Source organism: Amblyomma mixtum, chromosome 2 (assembly GCF_055824585.1).
Source record: "Amblyomma mixtum isolate Tamu chromosome 2, ASM5582458v1, whole genome shotgun sequence".
Classification (NCBI taxonomy): domain Eukaryota; kingdom Metazoa; phylum Arthropoda; class Arachnida; order Ixodida; family Ixodidae; genus Amblyomma; species Amblyomma mixtum.
Window position 1 is genome coordinate 305501556 of NC_143013.1, and position 22427 is coordinate 305523982.

The 22427-nt window shown below is 47.8% G+C and overlaps 1 protein-coding gene across 1 annotated transcript; it reads left to right on the forward strand.

Moving 5' to 3' along the window:
• The first annotated feature begins 9511 nt into the window (after positions 1-9511).
• On the forward strand, positions 9512-13764 carry LOC149364792 (uncharacterized). The gene is made up of 3 exons (XM_089574722.1): positions 9512-10034; positions 12283-12371; positions 13148-13764. Exons 1-3 carry the CDS (start codon positions 9519-9521, stop codon positions 13689-13691), a joined length of 1149 nt encoding a protein of 382 aa, XP_089430848.1. The 5' UTR covers positions 9512-9518; the 3' UTR covers positions 13692-13764.
• Positions 13765-22427: the final 8663 nt, after the last annotated feature.

The window sequence follows — 22427 nt, forward strand, 5'->3', positions numbered from 1 at the left end:
CAGTGGCTATGACGTTCGGCTGCCGAGTCCAAGAACATGGGATTGGATTACGACTACTGCCGTACTCCCATACGGCGTTCCGCATAGCGCATGTGCAGCTGCCCTTATATAAACGGTCTATAGACAACCTATAGACTTCTTATAGACTGTATTGCTTTCCTATAGATATTTCTTTTTGCCTATTTATAGTCTGTAAACTGTCTATAGACAAAAGTCTACCATAAATCTGGCCATAAATCTATAGATGGTCTATAGGCTGTCTATAGCATTTGTATTGTCTATAGACTGTTCTCAAGGATTTGTCTATAGAGAGTCCATAGACTTTATAGACAGAAGTGTATGGACAGTCTATAAATTGTCTAAAAAATTTTTGTAAGGGTGCGTGGTGGTAAACACTACACACCGTACGATAGCTAGTAGCCGTGGCATTAATTTCAAAATGTTGGGCGAGCACGTTGAAGGTACGATGAAAAAATTTCAACAAGATTTTAATAAATACAGGAGAGGTCTGCCTGGCTGTTAGTCCGGAAGATCGTCCGCTTGCATAACTGGCAGCATCATACTCTTTAGACAACTCTACAGCAGTGCGTGTTCGCGCGCATACCGCATTGGATAACAGCAATTTGAGTGGCTTAGTTTGTTTTTCCAACGGTGCCAACTGGATTCTAGACGCCAGCCGCGAGTTTAACGTAATAACAGTGATAGCCGGATTCCCTGTGTTATCAGTTGCGGAAGAAGTGGTCTCCTTGCCAATGCACCGTTGGGTAGGCTTAGCTAAGAGTACCCCACTCTAAACAGAACGGAATGAAAAGAGAGTAAGGTTGCACAAGGCCTTGCGACAGCTGTGGGCGTTATCGGCGAAGTGATAAGAATGCCGTACCCCAGCAAATCACCAACGACGAGCCACGCGCGTGCCCTTGTTTTAAAAGGGACAACGCGTGCGAGTTGAAGTCTTCGGTTTCGTAACTGCGGGCGACGCCACGGAAAACTAGTATTAGCCTCAACCATAGCCTCAAACTAGTCTCAAGAAAAAACTTTTAATTTTTTCTTCTCCCACGCACTGAAGTTGACTGGAATAACTGAAGATACAGTTAAGTGATTGCGGATAACATCACGCGATGGGTGGCTAGCCAGCATCCTCGATATACATAACATTCTGTACGCCATTCTCTGATGGCTGGGAATGGAAGATATGCTAAGATTTTTCTACAGAACAAAAAGTTCGGCGCAAAAAAAAAAAACTTTGGTTAAAAAGAGGTGGACTCGCGCGCTTAAGCGCACGGCTGTTTTTGCCGATATGAAGAACTTAAAATATATTTCGAGACCTGTGACAATTTTTAGACACAACCTGTAATTACAATAGAGTGCTCCAGGCATTCATGATTTCTGATATGTATATATTTTTAAGGTTTTGGCAAACTTGGTTCATAGGAAACTTTTTTAATGACTTTAGAGCTCCTGATTTTAGGGAGGAGGCTATAACCAGTTGTATTTTACTCTGCGTTCTATTAAACAATATAGAATTCATCAACGCATCTTTCAAGTATAGGGAAATATTTTTGCGCAAATTTAAAGAAATTTATTTATTTATACATACTGCAGCGGAATTATATGCGCTATGGCAGGAGTGGGAAAGACAAAAAGCGAAATACGCAACAAAGGTAACAAAATACAACAAAATGTACAAAGTGAGCACTACAATAAAGTCCAAATCACACAAAAAGTATCAAACAAGAAAGGAACTGTTAATGACACGGTAGGAATATTCAGCGATTATGCGTCTTCGATGGCAGTTATAAAACTTCGAACTGGAGATGAACGAATGGACCCAGGTAGAGAGTTCCAGGCTTCTATTGAACAGGGAAAAAAACTGAACTTGAACAAATTAGTACGTGCAAAATACGGTATAAAATTTTCACCCCTAGCAAAAAAATTTTTGACTGTGATTAGAGGAGGAAACACTTTTGTCATTCTTTTTATACTCTGCAGGAAATACTACATGAATATTCACATGTATTAAAATAATGATGAGTAATGTTGATGATGCTGATCATGAATTTCGATGGCGCAAGAGAGCTGTAGACAAAGTGCAGTGACACAAGGTATATTTCCTTACAAAAGGTGAGTTATCGAAGACCAATTTCCCAAGCATTTCACCACGGAGCAGCCAAGCACCAAACCCGGGGAAATCATGCACCATTGGATAACCGGTGGCTACCCTGCAGCAATGGGGTTTCAACATCCCATCTCCCGCACACAGCGGCTGCTCAAACATCTAGGTCACCGCTGTAACTTTCCAGCGGTAAGTTTTGTTCAGGTCCATGCAAAACGGAGAACCAGTCTCGCAAACAATACTCCAGGAAGACTTTCTGCCAATAGAGCAGAAGCTAAGGCGCCTAATCACGCCCTGCCTCCCACACATGGCAGTATAGCCAACGCTTGCAGTTATTAGTTTCGCAAGTATATTGGCAATCTTCGTTAAGGCATACTTTTAACATAGCTCCCAACTTTCAACGCTAAAAAGTAAAGAAAAACAGTTTATTTATTACAACGAGTTTGATAGGCACGTCTTGTTCCAAGAAGCTTCCATAGATGGCGCCGGCTATGCCAGCAACGGGCTCTCTCGCTCTCTCTTACGGCCTGTGCATGAGGGGCAGTTGCTACCTATCGCCGCAGCTCTCCGGGGCGCTGCGAGCCAACCCTCTCAGCTCGAGTGGAGCCGCTGAAATGTACCCTCGAGGTAGCCTCGGTAAAGCTCACTTTAGCTTCGGCGCGCGCTGGTTCTGATACCCGTGTTGCCGAACGGCTCCTCCGAGCACTGAGCAAGAACCTGACAACCATATCTTATGCAGCCACCGCTATCGGCACGCAAAGCATGGAACTGGTAGATGGATCTCAAAACACTGAGGTTGGCATGCAGTGATGGCGCATAGTATTAGCGGGTAGGGCTGTATTATTTGCAACTGAGAGGAATAAAAGTGAGGCAAGATATTTCAGTGCAAAACCAGGGTTAGGAAACATTTATTTTCAGAGGAGTATATGCTTGGGCTTGTTGGTTCATAATTGAAAGGTGAAAAACGTAGCGCAAAGAGACAAGGACACAGAAAGACAGACAACACACGGCGCTAGCGGCGTGTGTTGTCTGTCTTTCTGTGTCCTTGTCTCATAGCGCTACGTTTTTACCTTTCATTTATTTTCACTCTCAAGGCTGGCACTGTCTCTGTCGGTACTTGGAAATTTAGGAAGAAAATAATAGCACTTGCCGTTTGAAAAGGTTTAAATGTATCTGTGCATCTGTTCTCACAGTTCCGAGGGATCTCCGTTACAGTCTGAAATGCTTTCGCGTTGGCTTGTGGACGAAACCAGAAGGCTTGTCATTTTGGTCTGTCAATTTCTTCGAGTAGTTGACGAGAAGAATTCGGAGAAACTTCTCAGAAATCAGATGTGCTAGGCGTTTGGTGTGACTTCTATCAATACCTTCCGGGCAGCATAGGAGGGGCGAATCTTCCAGATGTGGCTCAACGATTAACTGCAAGGCTTCGAGAACCTTTGATCGTGGGAGATCCTTGACCGCCTTTTCAAAAAACGACGAAATCGTTTCCAGGAGAGCTAGAAACTCGGGCTTTGGGTAGTGAAGTTCACCATTTTCTTGACTACGCAGAAGTTTATACAGAGGACTGCAAGTGTTGTTTGTTGTCACAAGCATGACGCAAGCGTCACACCCAAGATCACTGATAAGCTTGGCAATATAACCACCTACATACACCAAGCCCGAACAAGCAACGGACGCAGGTGGAGCTGGAAGATGTGCATGCAGAGCTTTCAGTTCTTGAACCACTTCTGGAGGAACAGAGACGGCCGCTTCTTCAGCGTCTTCACTTTGTACGGTGACTTCTTTCGATGGTAGTGCTTTTTTCTTGACAATGTGGTCCAAAGCTGCTGTAACGGCTCTTGCGTCCAGCGCATCGTTACCTCCACACATAAAGCGCAGTTTTCCGAACAATGCCTCAATAGGATCACTATTGAATTTTCTAGTCAAAACGTAGTTGACGCCTCTTCTCAGAAGGAATTGGGTTACCTCCACTGTGGACTTTGTGCTAAACAGTAGGGCATGGTATGTTTCCTCTGTGAGGTTCCCAACACCAGTGGCAATGGAACATTCTTGAATCTTCGTCACGTAGCTGCAAAACTCATTTTGCAGCCACAGTAGTCGGTCATCGTCTTCCTTAGAGATGGGCATTTTGCAGTCGCTTCCTTTGTATGTCGTGTCGTGAATGTCAAACCACTTCTTCATTACTTTCATGAAGTTGATTGTGGATGTTGCGTCCTTGAAAGCAAAGAGAACTGAGCTGACTCGCGAGTTCTGCTGGAGATGTTCCAGCGCGGCCGTGACTTGCAGCGAAAACACCTGCACGGCGCGTAGCATGTTCATTTTCTCAAGGTTCGACGGATACACATGTTTTCTTGTCAGATTTCTGGCCAACTTGACAGTCATTTCCTTCTGGTGCTCATACAGCTTCTGAACAAATGTGCCACTGATGACGCCAGTGCCATCTGTGAGCTCCCGTTCCAAGAATTGGCTGCGGACATTCTTGAAAACATGGCAAGGATCGAAGCTTAAAAAAATTACTCGTTCTTCGTCCTGAGGATGTTTCACTACAGTTGACAAGGAACCACTCCCCATGAGCTTAAACATCGTTCTGTTCGCTGAGTAGTTATCGGTAACAATACGGATCACTACAAAGCCGCATTCCTCAGCTGCAGAGATGACGTCCTTCGTCCACGCGTACAAGTCTCTCCCGCTGAGCTGCTTCGTGAAGTAGTAAGAACATGGGATCTTGTACGAGCTTGCCACTCCGTGGAGCACGAAACATAGGACTCGGTTAGCAAGTGTTTCGTTCTTCGCACGGGGAGCACCGTTTTCTGGCTTGTCTTTGATCCCAAATATTACGTCAGACTTCCGATCATATATGCACTTTGGCTTTATTGCTGCTTCATCGATTATTAGTGAAGCCATGTGCTGTCTGTGGCTGAGAAGGGACGCCTCGTGAATCAGCCTTTCTTTCATGGCACTACTCATTCCAGAAGAAGTTGAGCTAGGGCCGACGTAGCGCTGTAGTGTACACTTATGCGGCAGTGTCAGCAGAGTAGAACGGGCATGATCATAACCTTTTGGCGAAAGGAAGCGCCATATGACGCACTCTCTGATTACTTCTTCGGGATAAGACTGCAATTTCTTCTGGTATCCTTCAACTTGGTGAAGCAGGAAGACAGCTTTTTTCTCTCCCTTCTCGGCGTCTGAAGCAATATTTTTCATGGATGAGTAGAGCTTGTCGTCACGATATGACGAGATCACCTTTCTCTCTGCTTCTAGTTGCTGCTGTGCTTTTGAGCAATTGGAGCGGTAGTACGCTACCTGCGAACGAAGTCTAGCTATCATTAAAACGTATCGACTTGCTCGCTGCCCATCGTTGTTTGTTGTTTGCGTGCATACAGTGGCTTTCTGCTTGGATTCACCTTCCGGCGACTCTGACACCGCATTCTCGCAATCTTCTGGATCTGCCTTTCGCTTTGCTGGCTTCCTTGAAGGAGCACTGTCTCTGACTTTTAACGTCCTACGTGCTTTCTTCGCAACGGGTGCCAGGTAAGATGGATAGCCTTCAAATACGGTTGGTACCGCTCCAGGAACCAGTTTTCTTATTTTGCGATCACTGACGTAGTCACTTGCCAAGAAGTGCTTGCTGCATACTGTAGTCGAAGGTGATTTGTCATTAATGACGAGATTTTCCCGAGAAATGTTTTTTTGCCATTTGGTGCACAGTTCTTGGTCAACTGGAAACTGGTGAAACGACACACCGGGAGTCTTTCCGGGACGCGACTTACAATACGGCACACAGCAGTACACCATAGCCACAATATTGATATGCGCGCCTTCACTTCACAAGTTTGGGAGACGAGTACCCATTAAAAGTCGATGCAAAAACTTACTGAGCAAGGCACACGAAGAATGAGGCTCCACGTGGCAAACTTTTCGGTCACGCGTTTAAGCACAGCGTCACAACCACAATGCGTAGCTTCAGAGGTTTCTGGGACGAATATCCATGGAAAATCCGATGCACAAAACTTGCTACCTCGTTAGCAAGACGCGCGAAGCATGAGGCACATGGCAGCGACAAAACAAACACGTGAAAAAATAGGCACGTGCGCGCCGACTGGTCAAGACAGGCTCCGATGCTGCCGCAGGAGGGGTTAGGAGGGGTTGGCTCGCAGCGCCCTCTCGCGGAGATCAGCGGTGGCGCAGCGCAGAAAAAAATGCTTTGTTCGCTCGGCGCCCGCTCAGGCCGTATGGAGAGAGGAGAGAGCGCGCGCGTCAAGACCGGCCGTGCAACGGGATGAAGGTACTACCACGGCCGCTCAATGGGGGCGCACTTGGTGTGGCCCGCCTAGGGTGCCCCTAGGCCCGCCGCGTCGCGCCTCAATGGCTGGGGAAGCGCGTATTGGGAGAAGTTGAAGTTTCCGCCGCTATTCTCAGCGGGGGCGCCACCACTCCGTGACAAGCCGCCGACGCGGAAGGAGTGCGCTGGCTGTGCTGGCGCGTTTTCGCTGTAACTACTCTGCATGACCGCGTGGTTCTGCTAGTTCTGCGTGCTTTTCATCGGTGCCTGTGTCAACAGCGTCCTAAGCGCATGCGAAACCATGCCACGCAACTGCTGCGTGCCGCTGTGCACCGCAAACGCAAGAAAAGATCCGAAGATCGGTTACCATGAGTTCCCGCAGAAGCAATGTCCGGAGTTGATTTGCGAGAGAGAAGACCGCAGTCACACCGAGGACCTCTGCAAAGCCTTTTTAACCAAACTAATGCGACCACTGCTGACCGATTTGGTAGAAAACATCAGTCTTACGGTGGAAAAAATCACACTTGCTCATAAACCGCTTTCGAGGAAAGTTCTTCGCTTGTAAAATAGGCTTGAATTCCTTCGGTGCATCACGTGGCTTCAAAATAAAACGAAAAACATTGGCTGAGCCTGCTAACGTCTGGTTGAACTGGCTGTCTTTAATTGTTTCTTTTGCAACTGTTTGTGACAGCAGTATATTTACGAGGGCAATCTTAAAAGTGAGGTCTCCAAAGGGCTGCGGCCGCCGGGAAATTATATGCGTGGCTGCTCGCTATACTGCTGTGTTCATTGTTCCCCGTCTTCCAAACAAGCCATGACTCAGCGCGAAAGGGACTGTCAGTCTTGGCCCGGCAACCATTTGAAACGGAGCTCCCGTTTGTCACTACCGCCAGGAGCGAAGTTCACGCAAATGGCGTTCAACCAATAGAAAATTATCGCCAGTTGACGGAAGTGTACGGAGAGTCTTGTATGGATGTTAAAAACTTCCCCAAGTGGTGTAGGAAGTTCGCAGCTGGTCGCACTTAAATTTACGACGAAGAAAGAAGCGGGAGGCCGTCAATTTTTGATGAAACAGTCGCGAAGGTCGAAGAAATGATGCAACAATAACGGAGGATCACACTCGATGAACTCTGCATTTTGGTTCCTGGCGTTTCTAGAAGCACTATTTATAGCAGTTTAACAGCAAAGTTTAAATATCGGAAGGTGTGCGCAAGACAGGTTGCGCGAATGCTCACAGACGACCATCAACAGCAATGCGTTGACTCCTGCGAATTTCTTCCGCGTTCTGGAGATGAAACGGAGATATTTGCATTCTATTGTTACGGGTGATGAAACCTAGACATTCCACTTCACGCCTGAGACCAAACAAGAATCACGTGAGTGGCGGCACTCATCTTCGCCCTAGCCGCGAAAATTCAAGCGAACACAGTCTGCCGGGAAAGTCATGGCAACTGTGTTTTGGGATCGAAAATGGGTATTGTTGGTAGACTTCTTGGCTCCTGGCACCACAGTAAACGCGGATAGATATTGTGAGACCCTTAAAAAACTCAGAGGGGCGATTCAAAATCGCAGAAGAGGAACAACGCTCGCCCCCACGTTGCCTGTCAAACCATCGCTCTCCTAGAACAGTTTGTATAGGACGTCATCAGCCACTCACCCTACAGTCCGGACTTGGCACTAATTGACTACCACTTCTTTCCAAAGCTAAAAGAACACCCCGCTGGAAGGCGCTTCACTGATGATGACGAAGTGAAAGATGCGGTCAAACGCTTCCTCAACGGCATAGCGGCGAGCTGGTATGACATGGGCATACAAAAACTGCCGCAGCATCTGTAAAAATGCAGACTCCAACGGCGATTATGTGGAAAAGTAGAATAATGGTGTCCCTTTTAAGGTTTGGTTTATGGATATTTAACGTCCCAAAGCGACTGAGGCTATGAGGGACGCCGTAGTGAAGGGCTCCGGAAATTTCGACCAACTGGGGTTCTTTAACGCGCACTGACAACGCACAGCACACGGGCCTCTAGAATTTCGCCTTCATCGAAATTCAGCCGCCGCGGCCGGGATCGAACCCGCTGTATCGGTAGCTAAGTCATCGTCCCGGAAGCCACGGGACATGCGCACACAGTCGGCCTCTGGGGAGAGGAGGTCGCCCTTCTTTCCAGTGGTGGCTATAAAACCAGCGCGCAATAAAGCACGAAGGTTCCTTTGCCCTGCAACCGTGTTGTCATGTTCTATCGACTGTGACAGCCGATACATGGTGTCAGAAGTGGGATGCCACCGACCAACAAGATGGAATTCCTAAAGCCACCGGAGCCGCTGCGTGTGACAGGGGACATCAGCAAGCACTGGGAGCTCTTTAAACAGAAGTTTGAGCTCTTCTTGACTGCATCGGAGCCAACCGGAAAACCTCGACCAGAGTATGCGAAGGCCGCGCTGCTCTTGAGCATCGCAGGTGAGGAAGGCATCGCAATCTACAACACGTTTACCTTTGCGGATGGCGAGAACAAGCTCGACTATGCGACGGTGGTGAAAAAGTTTGAAGAATACTGTGCTGCCCAACGGAACGAAGTCCACGAGCGGTATATCTTTAGGAAACGGATGCAAGATTCCGGTGAGCCCTTTGAACATTTTTTGCGTGATTTGAAGACTCAAGCCCATTCATGCAATTTCGGCTCATTGACGGAGTCAATGATTAGAGACCAAATAGTTTTTGGCACCAGTGATAGCAAAGTACAAGAGAAGTTGCTCGCAGACAGCCAGCTCACCCTCAAAAAAGCAGAAGGAATCTGCAAAGCCGCTGAGAGCGCAGCTGAACACCAAAAGATATGGAATGAGCGCCAGCAGCAAACGGTGGACTTGGTGCGAAAGGAAAGCCCGTTTTTGGGTAAAGCGCAATCAAAGCAATTCAAGTGCAGAAAATGCGGCCGAACTCATGCGCCGCGAAGCTGCCCAGCGTTCGGACGTACATGCAGAAAGTGTCAAGCAAGGAACCATTTCGCGGTCTGCTGCAAGGCAAGTAATCAGGTGGACGCACTGCAAGAATCCGAAGAAGACTTTAACGTACTCGACGTGTCGGTTAGCAGCGTCAGCAGTCGACGTGCATGGACCGTTGAAGTATGCATGAACAGTTTGCTGGTGAAGTTGAAAGTGGACACGGGATCCCAAGCTAACCTGTTGCCCTTCGGTCTTTACAGGAAGATGAATCCCAAGCCATCATTAATGCCGAGTAGTGTGATCCTGAGATCGTATGGCGGCGGCATTATCAAACATATGGGTGTCCTCAGAACTCAAGTGGAGCTGAATAACCGAAAGAGCGTTTGCAACTTTTTTGTAGTGCGCAAAGGAAATCAAGCAATCCTTGGTCTTGAAGCAAGCGAAGAACTGGGTCTTCTGCCGCGGGAAGTTCACAACGTAACAGTGAACAGTTCTGATAAAGTCATTCACGATTACCAACACCTGTTCAGCGGCACAGGCTGTGTTCGACGCGAATACCGCATGGCCCTGAGCGAAGGCGCCACACCTGTTGTCCAAACAGCGAGACGGGTACCTCTGGCTCTGCGAGAACCGCTTCGGCTAGAACTTGAACGCATGGAAAAGGCTGGGATCATCACAAAAGTCACAGAAGCCACAGACTGGGTGAGTCCTCTCGTTATCGTTCGCAAAAAAGACGGCAATATCCGAGTGTGCATGGACCCTAGAAAGATAAACGAATGCATTAAGCGAGAACACTACGAAATGCCAAGGCGAGAAGATATAGAATCCGAGCTAGCGGGCGCAACAGTGTTCTCCAGACTTGACGCAAACTCGGGGTTCCATCAGATCCCATTGCACGAAGAAACCTCCAGGATTTGTACTTTTGCAACACCGTTCGGTCGATATCGTTTTTTAAGGCGGAAGCCTTTAATGTCCCATCGTTGTAAGCAGCAGTTGTCGACAGAAAATGTCACGCTTTTCAATTGGTGGAAACGGTCGTGACGTCACAGTGCGCGCATTTCAAACGGGGCCAATTGCACTTTGGCTAGTAACCATACAACCAATTGAAGGGATCGTATAGTGATGCTCCAAGTAAGTGGGACTGAGCTTAGTTAATTGCTTAATTACCCAATTAGCCTAATTATCTTTACTAGTCAGGCCATATAAATAAATAAAAGCGATTAAGAAATTGTTCGAGCTCAGGAATCGAACCCCGGTCTTCGGCGTGAGAGACGAGCACGCTATCCACTCCGCCATGCCAGTCGATGGTTTGGAATGAACAAAGGCGCGTCTAGTGAATACCGTGTCTTCACTCACTATCATCCTCCTCCATTCCCTTCCGGCGAGGTTTAGGTGTCCACCGACAAATGAGAGACAGATACATTTCCTTTCCTCAAAAATCAATTTACCGACGAGCGAGGCGTAGAACCGAATGGGCGTTAGCGTTCTATGGACTCCTTGGCAGAGTTGCAAGACGCTGTCGCGTTCCACTCTTAGGGGCGAAGCTTAACATCTTAACCACACATCAGTGACCACACTTTAGGTCAAAAAAGTGCCCCCTGAATTTTGACGGGTGTCCACCGAGATATGTGAGACAGTTACTGCGTAATTTCCTTTCCTCAAATACAATTTTAATTTTCTTCATTACGGCTCCTCTTTATCTATCTTCTTTCACTCCCACCTCCCTTCCTCTAAGGTGCGGTTCAGGTGTCCACCGAGATGACAGAGAATTACTGTGCCATTTCCTTTCCTCAAAAAGCGTTGCGTTCAAAGGGCAAGGCATCGCGCCAAACGGGGGGTGGCGTTCCGTGGACTCCCTGGCAGCGCTACAACACGCTGTCGCGTTCCACTCCTAAAGACGAAGCTTAAGCGTCATTAATTAGCAGTTAATTAGTATTCAGGCATTAATCAGCAATTAACAATTAATTAGTGATTTGCCACCACTTAGTAATTAGTACTCAAATATATGTGACGCCACCAGTGCCACAGAAACAGCGAAGGTGGTGCGGAAAACGCTTCCGCCTCTACCCACTTTAGACAGTCAAAGTGCCCCCTGAATTTTTACGGATGCCTTTCGGTATTTCGTCGGCATCTGAAGTGTTTCAGAAAACACTAAATGAAGTTTTTGAATCTCTTCCCGGCGTGAAAGTGTACGTCGACGACATACTAGTCTGGGGCACTTCCCGGCAGGAGCACGACGTACGCCTTCGGTCAGCTCTGCAAGCAGCTGAGCAGGCCGGCCTCACATTTAATCGTGAGAAGTGCACAGTTAGCGTTCAAGAAATTGAGTTCTTGGGCGACGTTATCAGTGCAGGAGGTATAAAACCGAGCCCTTCACTAGTGAAAAGTATGTTGGAAATGCCCGCCCCCTCTGACAAATCGGGAGTTCTGCGAATGCTGGGGGTCGCAAACTACTTTGCAAAATTTTTACCCACGCTGGCGGAAAGAACGACTCTTCTCAGGAGCCTAATCAGACAAGATGCAGTTTTTGAATGGACAGATAACCATGCGAGTGAATGGAAACTGCTATGCCATAGCATGAGCCAACAACCGCTCCTGTCAATGTTTGACCCCAAAAAACCAACACAAGTGCCCTGTGATGCATCACAGAATGGGATTGCTGCAGCTTTAATGCAGTGTCATAGCGATTCCTGGAAACCCGTGGCTTATGCTTCCAAAGTGCTCACTGACGCGCAGCAGCGGTACTCTCAAATAGAGAAGGAAGCACTGGCTATCGTATACGGGTGCGAAAAGTTTCACCACTTCGTCTACGGCCGGCAGGTTATTGTGGAAACAGACCACCGCCCATTAGTTGCCATCCACAAAAAAGCAGTTGGCGATATGCCGCCAAGGCTGCAGCGGTTTTTTCTTAGGCTGATGCGTTATGAGATCACAATATTCTTCGTCCCAGGAAAAAAACTTCTGCTCGCCGACATGCTATCAAGGGCCCCCGCCGAGGACGATAAGAGCATCCAGAGCGATGACGTGGAAGTTCATGCCGTAAGTGTGGTTTGCTCACTTGTCAGCGACGACACGTGGAAGCGACTGGCCGTAGAGACGAGGAACGATCCTTATCTGAGCTCCGTTCTAAAATGCCTAAGTAATGGTATTCCTATCGAAGGGCCGCTGAAGTCAAGCGAGGGCGAACTGTCCGAAGTTAGAGGCGTCCTGCTAAAAGGCTGCAAGGTTATAATACCAACTACTTTACAACGGGAAATGTTAGAAAAAATACATCATGGTCATATGGGCATTAATAAGAACAAACTCAGGGCACGGCGTCTAGTTTTCTGGCCTGGAATGAACTCGGACATTGAGGCGTTTGTCAAGAAGTGTAGCGTATGTATGCAGTACGCCTACAGCCAACCAAGAGAGCCATTGAAAATGCGTCCTGTGCCTGAAAAGCCCTGGTACCGAGTGGGCATCGACATCTTCCAGTATGGTAGGAAATCCTACTTGTGTTTATACGATGCGTTGTCAAACTTCCCCGAAGTAGAACTGCTTAACGACTTGTCAGCGAGGAGCGTCATAGAGTCAACTAGCTCCATTTTTGCACGATACGGCATACCAATGGAGGTATGCACAGACAATGGTCCGCAGTTCGCATGTAACGACTTCGCTGCCTTTGCAAAGCGATATGATTTCAAACACACCACCTCGAGTCCGCGATTCCCTCAATCAAATGGTCTCGCGGAGAAGGGTGTGCAAATTGTAAAGCGCATCCTAAAGAAAACCACCGAACTTAAACAAGATTTTTGGTTGGGACTTCTTGCTTACAGGACCACACCTCTAGAGTGCGGTCGAACCCCTGCAGAGATCCTCCAAGGCCGCGAGCTTCGCACCACATTGCCGGACTTGCGCTGTAGTGCCAACTACCAGGTGTACAAGCATCGCCAGACCGAAAGCCTCAAGCGGCCGTTGGCTCCACTGCAGAAAGGTGACGTCGTTCGGGTGAGGCAGAACACGTGGTCACCGAAAGCTCGGATCTTGCGTCAGTCCAGGTTTCCCAGGTCGTACGACGTACTCACCGAAGGTGGAAGAGTTCTGCGACGCAACCGGCGGCACCTGCTACCGACCAGTGAACCCTTTGAGCGGGAGCTGCCGGACTTCGTCGACGACGAAAACAGCTCGGACAATTCGGCAACCTCGGCCCGCACTGGTCCACCGCAGTCGCGTACTATCATGCCACAGCTCGGCACAGCGCCTCCAACGCAGGATCCCCCGCGCACTGCCTCGCCAGCACCAGCACTAAGGAGATCAACAAGACAAATAGCACCACCTCGGCGGCTCTCGTACAACAAGGACTTTGTACAGGTGCCCTAAATTTCCAATGCAAGTGAAGTCAACAAGGCGTCTGTGCGAGGGCCATACACCATTCAGATTTGTTTGTAACAGAGTTTTCTTTTCTTTTCTCTTTTCCTTTCTTTTTTTTTTTTTTTTCCAAACGAAGGAGGATGTATCGGTAGCTAAGTCATCGTCCCGGAAGCCACGGGACATGCGCACACAGTCGGCCTCTGGGGAGAGGAGGTCGCCCTTCTTTCCAGTGGTGGCTATAAAACCAGCGCGCAATAAAGCACGAAGGTTCCTTTGCCCTGCAACCGTGTTGTCATGTTCTATCGACTGTGACAGCCGATACACCCGCGTCTTTCGGGTCAGCAGCCGAGCGCCGTAACTGCTGAGCCACCGCGTCGGTGTGTGCCCCTTTTAAGTGATTTGTAATTTGCTTAAAATAAAAATGTCTTTCGATTTATAAAAAAACTGCAGTCCTTAATTTTGGGATGACCCTCGTACGGGGTGGTACCCACTTGAAACTATTTCCAGCGAAAACGGAGCAACAGGCTGAACTATAATGCTGAATGTTACGACCTCAAACGTAAGTTTACAAAAAGTGCATGTTGAATAAGTGGCCCGAAACCTTGTCCCGAGTTCAAGATTATAATATGTAATCAGTTATTACAGTGGTTGAAACGCCTGTCACCGAATGGGTGACCGCTCGGCGAAGCGCACTTCTGCCTCGATTCTCGCTGTAAACGCACGGGCGATTTGGAAAAGCGCAGTGATGGTGCCATGCCGCTATCACGCTATCAATAGCAAACTTGCACGTGGCACCACCATAATCTGTGAAACGCAGCTTGTAAATGCTAAAATTATAAAGCGCCTACCGCGCGGAGTACTGCCTCGGCCGCTGCGCGCAGCTCTCCGCCCGGACTCGTCCCGGAGCGGTGGCGCCGCAGCGGTGGCGATGAGAACTAGGCGCGATACGGCTCTTTCGGGCGACGCGACGGGCCGCACCCAGTGCGCTCTCCATTGAGCGGCCGTGGTACTACGGTGAGAGCAACGCGTCAGGAGGCTAGGCACGCCGTCGTGCGGCCGGACTATGTAGCACACACACAAGGACACAGCCTTCCTACATTGTAGGGTTTCAGGGCTTAGTTACAAAGTGATAACCGCTCCGTTTTTTTTTTGTTTTTTTCAGCGAAAGCTGCAACACGCCCGTTTCTGGGTTTCGCGTCATCGCTATCGTTTTAGCAACAGTTCGTAGTATTATTATTTGTGACGCTGAGTGTGCCGCGCGGCATAAAACGTGGTGTTAGTGACTAACGGTGGAATATGTTACAAAAACGCATGGAGCCCGGTTGCGTGCAAAAGTAACATAAGCTTCGGGCGTAAATGTTTTTCGTTATCTACACGTGCAAAGTAGAATCATTGTTGGCAGACAGGCCTGCCTCTTGAAGAACTCGAGCGCGCACCAGTAAAGTTCCTGGACATGTCCACAGAAGGTGGTGGACATTGGTGTCGGAAGCGGGTGCCTCGCAGTGAGGGCACTTTTGCGGCGCAGGAATCTTGTCACTTTTCCACTGGTTGCGAACAGCAGGCGTAAGGGCCACTCCGACACGCAGCCGCCTCAGAGAGACCTCCTTCACCCGTGATAGGTTGGGGGGAAGGGGGTAGGTACACGGGGGAATAAGAGCACGTGTACGCTGCCTGAGGGAGGCTGAAGATGTTAGATGTGAGTTCGTAGTAGTCGTAGTCGGTGTAACCGGTGGGTGCGTTGCCACGGGAACCACCTGGCGGGTAATTACAGTGGGAGGAGAAGGGTTACCATGCCAAGAGGAAGGTATGATGAGAGCGTAAGGTATAAGCGTAAGGGGGTAGTAACAGGAACCGCCCGAAGGGTAGTACCGAGAAATGAGGAGAAGGAGCGTTTAGTAGAAGTATGAAGGTATGGCAAGAGCGGCGGAATGCGCAACCGGATGGTAGTTGCCGAAGCGCGCCGCACGAGGAGAGGGTCATCGCTGGCGCTGCACGCCTAGAGTGGCGGGCTGCAGAGCAGAGCTATTCGAAAAATGAATGGGTGTAGAAAACTAAAAAGTGTCTAGAACTATACAAATATCAAGTCGCTTTCATATTCTCTAACTCAACATATAGCAAAACTTAAATACCTTAACAGCTGTCGCTGAATCTCGCGCTACACACTGGTAACAACGCTGCCAGTTTTTTAATGCGTTAGCGCTAGATCTTTCATTCCGCCACTTAGCCGTTGCCTGTGAGGTCTCTCTTCTCACCAGGTTTTGGGCAACCTACCCTAGGTGGCCCCCTAGGTCAGGTGACCATGTGGCGTCATCACAGCCTGCCCACCGGATTGTGAGCAAAGTGTCCACCGTGGAAGGTGCCAGTTCAATAAATAATTAGTCACGAGAGGTTGCTCGGCAAGGGCTACCTGGGCCTCACAAGCCCCACCGGTGGCAGAACCTGCCATCGCAGTGCAGTGGCGTAATCGCTGCACCACTGCTCCAAGAGTGGTATGCGTACTCCCAGCGATTTATGAATTTAATGTAGAGAATGGGGTGTATGAATGTAGAGAATAACCAATTTCGCATATACGGTCATTAACGGTATCTCGCAAACCCATAGAGCGGAGCTTAAGTCCGGTTTCCCCGACCTTTGCCTGAAGCCTGCTTCTACCTTGAAAACCGAGCTTCGAACCGAAGTGAAAACCGAAGTTCTAGCGCAGCTAATTATCATTTGGCTGGCCACGCTAAATCGTCTGTTATTTTTCATGTCCATCGTGTGATGTCATCCTACCGCTGCCGCTGCTGGCTCTTCTCGCCGCCCATCACGCTATACACGACAGCTGGTCTCGATTCATTCCTGCTGTGATGGCTGCCTTGATAGCGTCGACATTGGCCCATCTAAACGCTCCTCAAAATGATGCTTCCTGTGTCAGTGTATACTGCAGCTGTTCAATTTGTCGATAAGCGTTGATGTAGTCGAATCGTTGTGCCGCAGAGCGTTTCAGATCTCGTGCGTCTCGCTGCACCTGTTGCGACCTGAGGGCGGGAATCCGCAGTGCGCAATGCTGCTGCTGCTGATGATGATGATGATGGGTTTTTATGGCGCAAGGATATCGGTGGCCAAAGAGTGCCATAGCACAAGGTATTCTTCTTTTACTCAAGGTGGGGCCATAAACCCATTTCCCAAGCATTTCACTCTTAATAAACCGAGCACCACACCAGGGGAAAGCTTGTACCCATTGTAACAAAGGTGGGGTACCCGGCGACACTGGGGATCGAACACCGCACCCCCCCCATGCGAGGCGGATGCTTAAACCAGTAGGCCACCGCAATGCATGGAGCCGCTCCGTCTCAACGTTGGGCGCGGTTGGTTTAGCCCCAGTCTTGTACAAGTCACAGAAAACAAGCAACCAATTACAATTACTTCCTTTGAAACGTAACTGATTCCAGTGGTCAATTGCAGCCCATGAAAAGTAACTGAGCAATTACAGATAAGTACTCGATTACTATTGCGTTATTTTTCTTCCATCTTTTATTAAAATGGAACGAGTATACATGGGCGAGAATGAGCAGGTGCGGCTTGAATGATTTGCATTATGCCGCAGAACTTACATTAAAATTTACCTTCGAGTTGCTTTTTTTAAATTTTTTTTCTATGAAGTTTTCTCCATGCTAAGTTGAGAAAACAGAAGTATATCGACACATAACAGTATCTCGATGTACAAGCTGGAAGAAAGTGCGAAATGGTTTCACACGTATACGAAGACTTTGCACAAACCCTTGAAGCTGTCCGAAGCGCCCCGCCTCGCTTTTGTTCGCCCCCTGAAGGAACAAAGCGCAAGATCATTAAACATGACATTCCCGTGCGCTGTCATGACGAAATGCAAAGCGTGTAACACGGGGCTTGCAAATTGCAGGCTGTTCTGCCGAATCTAGGCCTCGCACGGAGTAGATCGCTAATTTTGTCGCACTATAGTTGCAAGTTAACTCTTACATGAGCAAGTGTCATTTGCATAAGCTTTTATGACCTGCATGCCAGATGACAGGGTGGTATAGGGGGTATCTGTTACTGCAGCAGTCGCTTGAGCGGACGTGGCTGCGGCGACCCGCCTATTCTTTCAAGTCTCTTTCTTTCAAATTACTTCTCTCTGCACGCGCCAGTTATAGCGGCCCAGTTAGAGATAGCCATTTTATGGTGGCGTGGATGGACACCGAATGGACGGGCGGACGGACAAAAATCTGCGGACGGAGAGAAGCAAAAATGTAGCCGTTAAATACATTCCTGCATTAAAGCACTTTGCCGCAGCACACATTGGAGGCTTCGGCATTCCATGAAGAACTGCCTGCTTGCTGTATGCCCGGATACACTGGATATGTAATAAAATGTAATATACGAGCAGCGCATGAACCGGAGAACAATACTGTCAGTATTTAATAGGAGCAACGACACCTAGCCGGCGGGAGGTATTGTGAACAGAGACACTTATCTCAGCATGTGTTGCAAACAAAGCTAACGAGATATCTGCCGGCATCCTCGACAAATATCATCGTGTATTGCCTGGCCTATTTAAAAAGCACCTCGAGGAACATGCCGGTGGGCGTAAACAAGCTTTGTATCTGCGTTGGCTGCCGCCGCGATCGTTCCAAAATCGTGTTTTATGCCTGCCATAGACCATGCTAAACAAAGGAGCCGCAGGCAATCTGGAAGCTCCCAGGGGACTGACCCTTTGTTATTCCCTTAAAAAAGCAAGTACACACATAAACGCACGAAGGAACAGAAAAAGAAAGACAGCAACCAGGCGTATGATGCTACAAGTAACTCTAAGCACCCTGCACCGCGACTTCGATAATGGATTCAGGTCCGTGCCTTCAGCGGCGTTCTATCCGACGCAGGCGTCTGTTTTTCTTTTAGCAGGAAAGGGCGACGACATCTGACATCGCCTTCTCCTCCAGTCGCTTTCTGCTGGGTTTCCCCCGGCGTGATGGACGCGAAGTAGCGACCTTTCCTTGCGTTGCAGGCAGTGCAGTCGAACGGTGTTTTATTGCAGAATTGGAAGATCACCGTTGTGCGCCTCACTTGGATATAGTGTGTGTCTGTGTGTGTGCTTTTTCGGTCTCTCTGCAACACCATCCACGCTCGCTTCAAGGCGTACACACAGGGCGCTGGCTAAGAGAGGCAACACGGGGCTCGGAGCTCCGCATCTCCCCAACTGACAAGGTAAGCAGAGATTATTCGCCATCCGCACGCTTTCACAGGCTTAAATATGCACAACGTTCAATCTTTTCGCAAAAAAAAAAAAAAAAAAATGGCTCGTCAGCATCGGAAGCATCATTTACTATTCATAGCCTTAAATTCGGATAATCTATACTTCATTTATGGGTTCTAAGACGTCCTGAAGAAGTAAGGTTTGTTCCTTATCCGACCATGAGGAATGCGCATAGTTTACTATGTGTACTGAAATATCAGTAAACACTAAATGCTTAACGTAAGCAAAAGCTAAGCGGGGATGAACACTCGCCAAGGAACCTACAAATTTTATAAGGGTGATGCTGTATGATCCATAACATAAGAGTAGCGCAGAACCAGGACGACGGACAAAAGGGGAGAGAACAACACCAACAACAGAGGCGCTAACTTCCGACTGACGAAGAAAGCCAAACCCAACCAAGTGAACGGAACCTGAGCAAAAGTAGCGCATGCGCGGACCTAAGAGAAAAAATCGAAAAAGAAAGAAAGAAAGAAAAAAGGTGCGATAAAAAAATGTGACAAAAAATGTGAGATCACGGACGTTTTGAACCCAAGAAGGCCAGCTCTCGTTTAGACAAGAAAATTGACGGAGTACTAACGCAGTTATCTTGTAAGGCAGCAATCTGTGCAGCCTCCACAATTTCGCGAGTTAGCGTATCTTTACTCTTTGCAACGACTGAGCATTTGTCCAAAAAAGGCACGCACTTGCAATCTTTGCAGTGCAAAGCTAGATTGCTGCCGGTATAAGTCTTCATGTTGTTATTGTGCTCTCGAAGCCTATCGCTCAGGCACGAGGAGCAAGGCGGCTGTCATTCCTTACGTCCATTGTCTCGTGCACAATCTCAAGAAAATAGGAAAAAAGGCAAACGTTCGCGTGGTGTTTTCAGCTCCAGAGAAGCTCAGTGTGTTATGCAAAAGGTCCGTGCCCTCCGCACTAAGCTCCCAAAAGCAGCAGTGTACCATCCGCCACAGGAAAAGATTTGTTAAATGTACTGAGGGCATTGTGCACAGTATTCCGCTTTCCTGTGGCAAGCAGTATATTGGGCAATCTGGTAGGTGCCTGAACGATAGACTTCGAGAGCACAGTAACAACATGAAGACTTACACCAGCAATCTAGCTTTGCACTGCAAAGATTGCAAGTGCGTGCCTTTTTTGGACAAATGCTCAGTCGTTGCTAAGAGTAGAGATAAGCTAACTTGCGAAATTGTGGAGGCTGCACAGATTGCTGCCTTACAAGATAACTGCGTTAGTACTCCGTCCATTTCCTTGTCTAAACGAGAGCTGGCCTTCTTGGGTTCAAAACATCCGTGATCTGACATTTTTTATCGCATTTTTTTATCGCATTTTTTTATCGCATTTTTTTATCGCACTTTTTTTCTTTCTTTTTTTATATTTTTTTCTCTTAGGTCCGCGCATGCGCTACTTTTGCTCAGGTTCCGTTCACTTAGTTGGGTTTGGTTTTCTTCGTCAGTCGGAGGTTAGCGCCTGTGTTGTGGGTGTGTGTTCTCTCCCCTTTTTTCCGTCGTCCTGGCTTTGCGCTACTCTTATGTTATGAATCAATACCGACTTGCCCAAATTTCCACCCTGGTGAAGCTGTATGATACTTTAGCTTTAAACGTGCGCGTTTATCATTTACATAAGTTTATGCTGTGCATATCAGAGAATGTGCGCTTTTGCATGCATGTTGGCGTTACAACTTCCAAGGCACGTGTATGCGCTTACGCGCGGGTACGAGCGCATGCAGTGCGTAAAGAGGCGCTGAGCTATAGATAGTTTTCATTTATATTGTGCTCAGTGGTTTTATCTAGCGAGTATGCGCTCTTCCTTTGGCAACACTATCAAAACAGACGTGCAGGAATCAAAATTTTAGGCAGAACTGCCGTTTTCCTTGCTACTAGCCTAAAAATTAATTCCTTATTTTGATTTGCAGCCGTTCTTCTGAAGCCCCTTTATTCTTGACAACCAGATGGCTTTTGGACGATATGACTTGTATTGCGGTAAAGTTTGCCCTTCATCGAACCATAAGCGATCATTGTTAACCGTTTAGTAAAGAACTGGAGCCCGTTTCCTGTTGTATTTAAAAGTGTGCTCTTCCGAATAGCGATCATTTTTTTGTGTATACATTTGCTTATTTTGCCTTTTTATTTGTATTCTTACTTGATTTCTCGGATTTTGCATACATATAGGCAACTATTATCATGGAGCTACTAACTTTACGGTCAGTAGTATTTAAGGAAATAAATACTTCGATCAGGTGAACAGAGCAGAAATTATTGCGAAATGACGCGGAGAGCAGCAGTCTTACAGAATTAGGTTACGATTTATCACGTATTTGAGTCGCTGGAACTGGACGCAACTGAATGAATGAATGAATGAATGAATGAATGAATGAATGAATGAATGAATGAATGAATGAATGAATGAATGAATGAATGAATGAATGAACTAAAAAGCCAACAAATTAACAACGAAATCACGAATGAAACACAAGCAATCAATAAACTGCGATTTAGTTCCGGGCCCTTAATAAAAGGTGTGAAACTTAAAGCGACAGGCGAACTGCGTGGTTGTAAAACAGGGAGCAGACATAAAAATCAGCGGGCGGACAAATCTGCATACTAGAGACATTTCAACCCACAGGAAACAAGTTCTAGCGAAAAAGCCCATGCCAAAAGTTGAGAAAGAATCTTATGTGATCTTGTGTGCATGTGAGTTCCATTAGAAAGCATATCAGCTGGTCGCACGACCTTTCTAGCAGTGGGTTGACGCCTGAGATATCGGGCAACGTTTGTTGAAGGCACGATATTGGGCAAGGAGGCGAAAGGGGGTTAAATGAATAGAGGCAGGAACAGATCAGCTTCGCTGACCACTGCACGAGAGCACTATGCCATCACCGCATGTGTTTTTTCTTTATTGCGTGGGAATGAAACCCTCTGAGCTACCAAATGCTTTACGTACACACACAATATTCCGCGATGCACACACACATTCTCCTGTCTTCGTGCACTGCACTCCACCTGCACACTGAAATTGCGGGAGACGTATACGTGCGTCAAGAACAGGCAACCATTCAAGCGGCCGGTCCTGCGGCGCATAAACCCCCGAACCATGGTACACTGTTCACTGAACAGCGACTTAGTTGAACAAGGTGGTTCTGCGTGTCGACCCATCATGCCGCTCTTCCACACGCTTTAAAAAGTCCAATCAGCACTAACAGATCGCACGGAATCCCGGAGTCCTTCAGGACAGGCAAAAGCCCTATAGTGTAAGGCGAGATCTTAATGTCCTTTCTCATTGACCGTTGAAGTATGTCCCAAAAAAACCCTGCATCACGGCATCACAAAAAGCAAGTATCGATCGTCTCTGGTTGGCCGCATAGGCGACAGTTCGCCGACCGCGGCACAAAAGTCGCCTTAGAGCGAAGCCAGGCCTTGACGCGTAGAGTTGATCTCTACACCCTGTACCCGTGTATCGAAAGCCTTAGCTTGGCTTTATAGATTCTAGTTTATTGAAGA

Excerpts from the sequence above, each read along its gene's own strand:
- LOC149364792 (XM_089574722.1), top strand. The coding sequence starts at position 9,519 with ATGAACAGTTTGCTGGTGAAGTTGAAAGTGGACACGGGATCCCAAGCT. Across the intron at positions 10,035-12,282 it reads TCACAGAAGCCACAGACTGG|GAAAAAAACTTCTGCTCGCC; the intron begins GTGAGTCCTCTC and ends TCTTCGTCCCAG. Across the intron at positions 12,372-13,147 it reads ATGACGTGGAAGTTCATGCC|GACCACACCTCTAGAGTGCG; the intron begins GTAAGTGTGGTT and ends TCTTGCTTACAG.